The sequence below is a fragment of the Capricornis sumatraensis genome, chromosome 9 (genome assembly GCF_032405125.1).
Source record: "Capricornis sumatraensis isolate serow.1 chromosome 9, serow.2, whole genome shotgun sequence".
Taxonomy (NCBI): domain Eukaryota; kingdom Metazoa; phylum Chordata; class Mammalia; order Artiodactyla; family Bovidae; genus Capricornis; species Capricornis sumatraensis.
The window spans coordinates 39058312-39066343 of record NC_091077.1 but is presented as its reverse complement, the minus strand read 5'-3'; the positions used below and the strand labels follow the sequence as shown (position 1 = coordinate 39066343).

The following is an 8032-nucleotide window of genomic DNA, read 5'->3' as shown; positions in this document are numbered from 1 at the left end:
AGGGCCAAGTCATTAAAGGAAACTAACCAAAGATGAAGACAGTGTGTGGTTATGCCTGACAGGATGCCTTAGGAGGTCGTGGAGGATATTGGAGCTCTGGAGCACCTGCCCCCCCTTCACAGTGTACCCCACACTCACCCAGGCTTGGGGGTTTTTAAATTTTTATTTCAAAAGCTTGGATAGCTTCAATATCCAGGTCGTGGCAAAATCAGGACACGTGTAAAATACCTTACAATACATTAGATTCCCGAAAGGTACCAAAAAGTACAGTAAAATTAACACTTCCATTATAGGAAATGTATGACACAAATAATATAAAACTAAAAGGTGAAAAAAAGGTGACACTGGTTTTCTAAGATACAGTTTACTCTTTACAACCAGGGTCCACAGGTCCAGGCTGCAGAGCGGCAGCAGGAAGCAGACCCTCCAATCTGGTTCTGGGTAACCCAGTAATAAAAATCAGCCCATAATGCCGCTCTGGCCTCTTGAGAAACCACACGCTGCCTAAACAACTAGAGCTCTGGAAATATTGAACAGGAGAGTGATTTCCAGGGGGGAAATTTTAAATAAGATGCACATGGGACAGGCCATAGAAAGTTTGCCAAGTTAAATTTGGTACATAATTGTGTTCACTCGATATCCAAACAAAGCGTGTGTGGTCAGTCATCCTGCTGAAGCCTCAGTATGGCTTGTAGTTATTCTGATGGCCACCGCGTCGCTGGCTCTTCCCGTAATTTGTACTACCCTGACCTAGGGACAAGAACAACAATGAAAGTAGCTACAACTTGCTGAACATTTACCCCTGTGCCAGGCGCTTGATATGCATCCTCACCAGAACCAACAACTCTGTTGGTAGGATATCACCCCACCTTCTTGAAACCCAAAATCTCAAAATCCACTCTCAGACAAAAGCCCAGCCTGTCCGACTCCAAAGCCCCTGCTGCCAACGGCCCCTGCCCTGTCTTTCCTGCCTCCCAGGGTGGGTGAGTGGATGGGGGCCTCCCTCTCTCCTACTTACTGTAGTCGTAGCCGGGGCCGTAGCTGTAATAGCCATAGGGCGAGTAGTCGTAGCCGCCATAGCCAGGCCCGTAGCCCTGCTGGTAGCCGTAGCCCTGGTTCCAGTAGCTGCCGTAGCCCTGATTCCAACTCTGACTCTGACCTGTGGGGGGAGCAGGGCACAGGGGCCCATGGACCATTTAGCACACGCAGGAGCTAGGATGGAGGAAATCCTGCCCTTTGGGTGGCGAGGTTACTATGGCAACTCAGAAAAGCCAAGGGGCTGCTGTCCTGGTGTAGAGGGCCTGAGAGACCCAAGCTAGAGCTAAGAAGGCCAGGCCAGAAAACTGACTTCACTGGGGCAACCAAGGCAGCTCACTTTCATTCAAATCACCCACTGATCACCACCACCCTCCCTGGCAGCTTGGCCGTAAAAACGATGGAGTTCAGGCTTTGGAGTCAGAGGGGCCTGGGATGGATGGAGGATAAGCGCCTGGCACAGCAATGCCCTATCCTTCAGCCCGCCCACCCACGGGTATACCAAGTCTCAGGACAGCTACAGAGCCAAGCACACTCCCACCTTGCCCCATGTCAAAACTTGGAATGTGATGCAGAGGCCCGCTCTGCCCTGGGGCCCCAGGCCACATGAGAAAGATGGGCTCTTCCAATCCAAGCAGCAGCACAGCACTGACTCAGGAGCCATTCCTGATCGCACCCACCCTGCTGCAACGAGCACCCCCAAGACAGACATGGAAGCTCCATGCAGGCAGGGAAACAGGACCCATCTTCATCTGGGTTCTACTCACCTCCACTTCCACCGCCGCCCCCACTGCCTCGGTTCCCTCGATTGCGATTCCCACGGCCCCCAGAGCCATACTGCTGCTGTTGATAAACCTCTTTGGGCTGAGCCACCTTGATTTCACACTGAAAGTCAAGAGAACAGTGGGTCATGCCAATGGGACAAGCCCTAAACAGGGAGTGTACACAAAAGCCTTCAATGATGAGCATTAAGGTGGTAGATCTTATCTGCTCAAGACATGCTGGAGTAGGAAACCACACTGGGACTAGTTCAGAACTTCAACTAAAACTCAGAGCAAGATTCACACTGGCCTTTTTTGCTCAAACCTTTTCCCAGACTGCTTGAAAAACAATGAGACACACCCACAGGTCTGCTGATGGTCACCCTTGGCCACTCTATACCTTAACAAGTGGGAGGAGAGGGACCGCTGGGCCAGTGCCAGTCCAGTGTAGCAAGACACCACCTTGGGCAAGGAAGTCAGAGAAGGCTTTCCCAGGTAAGGGATTTTAGAGAAAGCAGGTTCCTTCCCACCCCTCCCCTGCCCCCACCCCAAGAAGAAATCCAAATACACTATTGAGGTGGCAACCCTGACCTCTATCTTACAGAGGGAAAAAGCCACTGGGGCTCAGGACAGCATTCCTTAAGGCCATCCCGCTGCTCCTTCCTCCAAACACTGCTCTACTATTGGGATGGGCCAGGTGTATCTCCCTGGCTAGGGCATAAGAGTCAATTTCCTCTCTGCTCAAAACTCTGCCTACTGTGGGTGGAAACACCATGGACTTTCCTGTGCTCCTGCTTTTAAGTGTATTTTTAAAATAAACTTCAACAACATTGGTCTCCCATTAAGACCAATTAAAAACCATTCTATAAGACGTCCTCATCCAAGCATAGTCAAAAATTGACAGATTACCCCCACCAAGTGATGCAATCTAATGTTCTCTATCCTACTAGGTTAAAACTGAATACAACCACCTAAATTACACTTATTTCACAACCAATCAGCAGCAGTTTGACTAATAGCACCGCAAAACGGGCACTTCATGCCCATTTCACATATGGCACAAAGAAAAAGGCCTGTTTCCATGTCAGTGTCCGCTAGGTAACAATGGTTCTCACCCAACAGCCCCCTATGAACCTCTCTTACAGAAAATTTAATGGCCCAATCACAAATCCAATCTTTCCAAACTCCCAGCCAGGACTGAGACTTCCAGGAGCCCCACCCTACCTGTCCCACCTTATCTGGCTGCCACTCCTGCTCAGGCAAAGCCTACCACACCCTGCCAGTGGGTCACACCCTCAACTCCCAACTGCCTCAGCCACCAGAACACTTAAGGGATGGAACTAGCTAACCTTTCTCTTGTCCAGAGTTCAGGAGAAAGAGGTGCCCCCTCACTGCAAAGGACTCTGCTCCTTTGAAGTCAAAACTGGCCTTGGATTTAAGGTGGCCAGGACCCGGGGAGCTCTTTGGAAAGGATCTTTGGACTAGGAGTTAATTTAGCCAGCGACCAAAGGGAATGGAAATGAAGAGATGTGGTTGTGGCTGGAAACAGATAAGAGAAAAGCTCTGCAACAATGTCCATAGCAGGAGAGGCTTCACCATAGAAATCACTAAGTGGCAATTTTAAAATCATCTGAGACCTTAACTACAGGACTTATACACACTGCATTCTAGATCCGGAACACCTTGCCCTCTAGCTTCAATTCTCTTCAGGAACTGAAGAGACTGCTCACACACTACCCGTCCCAGAGGGGCCGCCCATGCTCCAGTATTCTCCTGCCTCCCTCACGTCCTGTCCTGCCAGCCTGGGAGCGCTGAAGGACAGGACCACTGGTCCCTATCAGGACAGCAGGCACTGCACAAAAACAGTCTGGTCCACCCTAGAGAACTCCTGGAGGTGGTTCAAGCCCTAGTCCACACCTGCAAAGGCCAGTTCCAGCAGAAGGCTAAGTGCACACACAGCTGGGGACACCTTACCTTACTTCCACTGATGGTGTGGAACTTTTTCTCCAGCACTTTCTTCACAGGTTCTTCTTCTTTAAAGGTAATGAAAACAAAGCCTCGTCTTTTGTTCGACTTTGGATCCATTGGAAGCTCAATGGCTTCAATCTGCAAACATAGGCAAAGCTCAAGACTCTACCTCAGAGCCTATAGGGAACTCATAGCAAAAGGCCCACAAACACCACAGTGAAAAAAAGTTCCAGTCAGCCAAGGTGTCAAGGACCAGTAAGAAGGCAACATCACTGCAGCTGGCAGACCACTGTGGGGACCACACACTCACCTCCCCAAACTCGCCGAAGTACTCCCTTATCTTCTCCTCAGTGGCTTCAGGATTCAGACCCCCTACAAAAATTTTCTTTACTGGGTCTTTCTTCATGGCCATGGCCTTTTTGGGGTCAATGACACGGCCATCCAGCCTGTGCTCCTTCTGGTCTAGAACCTGTTCCAACAGAAGGGAGTTGGGGTCTAACTCAGCAGCATGACCCAAGACAAGGACCTTCTTTCTCTCAGCCATAAGACTCCCAACACAGGCACACAAAACTGCTTCATCCCCTCCAAACTCTACCCCCAACCTGACTTCCCAACCCAATCTCCAGACTTAACCTGGTTTAGGAAATCTATCAACCCACCCCCAAGACTTTTGACCATGCCCTGCACCCCCTTTCTTGCCTAGCCAGTTCCATAAACTTAAAGCACAGGCTAAAATTAGGCTGCTAGGGCTGGAATCCTCACAATCCACCCTTTACTGGCTATGTGATCTCTTTTATTTAATCTTCTGTTTTTTTTGCAAAATGAGGTTAAAGTAATGCCTATCTCCTAGCAACTGTGGGCTCTCTTCTAATCTTCTCAATGAAATGTTTGCTTTAGCAAGGTCCAGAATAGGCACAAGATAATAAATGGTCCACTATAAACCTTCCTTGATCACCCCTGCCCATACTCACTCCTCCACTTAATCTCTACTTTTAATCCCCTGGAAAAGAATAGGATAAATTCTCAACCTCTCTGCTCTTCCCAGAGCATTCAGCTGTGCAAAACACATAAGCCAATCATGGTCTAAGAACGGTTATCTTGGAATACACCGAGACTCCTGATTGTGAACTACCCCAGCTTACCTTCTCCACACTGGCTGCATCTTTGAAGAGGATAAATCCAAATCCTCTTGACCGGCCAGTGTTGGGATCCATTTTTATTGTACAGTCAACGACCTCTCCAAATTTGGTAAAATAATCTTTTAGATCCTTTTTGCTGGTATCCCAGCTCAGGCCACCAACGAACATTTTTCTGAAATAGTGGGGTGAGACACATAGCAGCAAGCCTTATAACCAACCTGTGATTTTGGAAGGATAGACCCTGACAAAGCTCTCACTGAAAGGATTATAAAGCCACCATTCGGAACAGGGCTCTACTTCTGGAATATGTTAACGAGTCTCCCCTACCCTTCCAAACTCAACCTTGACCCTAATAAAGCCTCAGGTGACTCCGTACCCTAGGCTGGTTGAGGAAAGAAAGCACAACCTGGCCGGAGAGCTAGGACCTGAGGTCTCACAACCGGAAGGAATCTAGTTTGTCTAACAACTATGTATCAAAACACTACAGTCCCTGCCACCTCCGATCACTTCAAGGAACTCGAGGCTTCCGGGGCCGAGTCGGAGTTCAGACCAGGACTCCGCCCCCGGCAGGAGCCGGAGGAGGGAGGCCCGGGTGCGCGCCAACTCCGCCCACGCAGCCTAGGCAGCGCGACCCGCCAGGCCCCGGCTCCGAGCTCACTCCCCTTCCGGGCCGCCTGCCGCAGGTCCCCGCGCCAGCGGCCCCGGGGCGGCGCTAAAGTCGACCCAACAAACTCTTGCAAACTCCAGCGCGCGCCGTAAGCGGGCGGCGCGGAGTTGCCGGTCTGCGGGCCGCGAGCAGGCCCCGGCCGCCCGCCCCTCCCCCCGCCGCGTGGCGCCAACAAAAGGCGGCCCCGGAACAAAGGCGGCGCCCCCGTTGGCCCGCAGCAGCATTTACCCCGCGTCCTCCTCATTCTTGCTGGCGTTGATCTGGTCACCCTCGGCGCCGTTCTGGTTGCCGGCCTGGGGCGCCGCGCTCCCGCCTCCAGCGCCCGCCGCAACGCCGGTACCAGTGCCGGCCGGCGACTCGCCCTCGGGGGCAGCCTCATGTCCGTTCTCGGTGGCTCCCGTCGTCTCCATGGGCTGCTCTTCACCCGCTTCCGACATGCTAGGCCGAGGCGCGCGGCTCCTGCAACGAGCAGCCACAGCGCGTCAGGCCGGCGCCACTCCCGCCCAGGCTCCCGCCCGCGGGCCCGGCTGCTCACCTCGCCGCCGATGACGCCGCGGGGCCCGCTCGTCCCCACCCGCCGAGGAGGCACCCGCGGGCTCGGCCGCGCTCACGCTCGCGCTGCCGGGCCTCTCCCCCGTCTACCGACGGAGCCGCTGGGACCTCGCGCTAGCCTAGTCCGCCTCCGCAGCCACAGGAACCCACCGACTCCCAAGCTCGCCCCGGCCGCGCGGTGCCGCCGCCTGACAATGCCGACTCGTGGCGCTCTTTATAATGCCGGAGCCAAGGCCACCTCGCAACAAGGTGCATGCTCATTGGCTTCGCCGGTCTGTCACTCATCCCGTGCCGGCTTCCCATTGGCCGCAGCGGCGCGCGCACGGTAGATCCGGGCGGGCTTTGTCCTCATTTTAGAATCCGCGCGAGCCGGGGCCTTGCGGAGGGTGCCCGGGTCTGGTGGCTTGACGGTCCCGTCCCGAGTGGCCGGTGGTCTGAGCCCCGCACCGGAGAGGCGCAGGCCTGACCCTTCGCCTCTGAGGCCGTAGACCCTGGTCCCCGTGCGCCCTAAACCAGCACTGGCAGCCTTGGCCATTCCATTTCCCAAAAGAGGAAACTGGACTCCAGGAAGTCTCGGAAACCAAGGTCGCCCGACTGGAAGTGCAGAACCCGGCCTTCGGAGATTGGGCGCGTAGTGTCCTCCAAACCCCAAGAAACTGGGACGGAACCAGCCGTCCCCCTTGACCTTGGTGCCGTCCAAGCCACTCGATCCAGCCCCTTGTGCCGCTTCCCCCCGAAGCGAGAAGCGAGGAGGGGGCGGAGTTCGCCGGGTGGCCAATGGTGCTCCACGCGGGAGAAACTGTGGGACTGCGGTGTTGCCCATTCTTAGGTCGCTTGGCACCACCTTGACGATTAGCATCACATTTTTACTTTTGACTACTTAATATCTTCAATTCGTTTATTTTTGCTGAAATCTGTTTTTAAGAATACACCATTTCCTTGAAATCATGCAGTTTTGGGGAAGGGAAGAATAGTTCTCTTTTTCTAATATACAAAATACTCATTTATCTTCTTGACCAAGCTTGAAAGGCCTGTATAGTCATGATTCCTTTTAACCATATGGGTGAGAAATACCAAATGAAGAAGGATTAAAACTTCTGAAGCTCGGGGGTTGCCAAATAACAGCAGAACACAAGTAGCTGACATCTCCCGCTGGGATCCTGTGGCCGGGCCCAGTGTGGTGGGCTGGGCGTTCTGTTTTCTCATCTGGTCTCTTAACAACCCTATGGAAGTTGACAACCAGTTTATAAAGGAGAAAACAAGCCCAGAGCCCTGGTCTGAGGCTCACATCCTAAGCCAACCTGCTCAGTCGTGTCCAGCAACCCGATGGTCCCAAAGAGCCTGACTATAGTTGCTACAGTCTCCTCTGTCCATGGAATTCTCCAGGGGCTCTTCCCGATCGAACACAGGTCTTGTGCATTGCTGGCAGATTCTTTACTATCGGAGGCACCAGGGAAGCCCAGTGAAGTTGCCATGAGGATGTAAAATGTCACAATTTCACATTTGGAAAAAAAATAAATTTCAAAAAATCTTAAGGTTTAGCCACACAATGCTGCATCTCCCCCAAGGTATCAACCACCTAAAGCTGGGACACCCACCCCCAAGTGAGCAAATGCCACTGGTTCATCCCAAGGCTCACCTGACCATTTCACTTTCAGGCTAGATTCACATATCTCTATAAAACCTTGGTCACTGCATAAAACCTTGGTGGTAAGGCTTGCAGGGAAGTCCCTAATAAACTCTCCACTCCAGTCTTTGCTCACCTACAGAAATAAGAACCAGGGTTTTGGGTCACAGGCAATGATGGGCACAACTGACCAAGCAATGAAGAAAATTCAGGTAATCAAGGTCAAGTGTAGCTGCAGGATGTAACCAGTTATTTTTTGTGTGTGTGTCAGTCACTCAGTTGT

The 8032-nt window shown here is 52.5% G+C and overlaps 1 protein-coding gene across 4 annotated transcripts; it reads right to left on the bottom strand.

Annotated features, from left to right (window-relative positions):
- Nucleotides 1-160: 160 nt before the first annotated feature.
- Nucleotides 161-6424, bottom strand: HNRNPAB (heterogeneous nuclear ribonucleoprotein A/B). 4 transcript variants are annotated; one of them, XM_068979301.1, is made up of 8 exons: nucleotides 6182-6423; nucleotides 5799-6029; nucleotides 4907-5075; nucleotides 4075-4233; nucleotides 3771-3902; nucleotides 1803-1920; nucleotides 1019-1159; nucleotides 161-750 (listed from the first exon to the last, which is right to left on the bottom strand). In XM_068979301.1, exons 2-8 carry the CDS (start codon nucleotides 6005-6007, stop codon nucleotides 680-682), a joined length of 999 nt encoding a protein of 332 aa, XP_068835402.1. In that variant the 5' UTR covers nucleotides 6008-6029; nucleotides 6182-6423; the 3' UTR covers nucleotides 161-679. The 4 variants fall into 4 exon arrangements, with proteins under 4 accessions (XP_068835402.1, XP_068835404.1, XP_068835403.1 ...); XM_068979303.1 differs by having other exon boundaries at nucleotides 6273-6423; XM_068979302.1 differs by lacking the exon at nucleotides 6182-6423 and adding an exon at nucleotides 6106-6168.
- Nucleotides 6425-8032: the final 1608 nt, after the last annotated feature.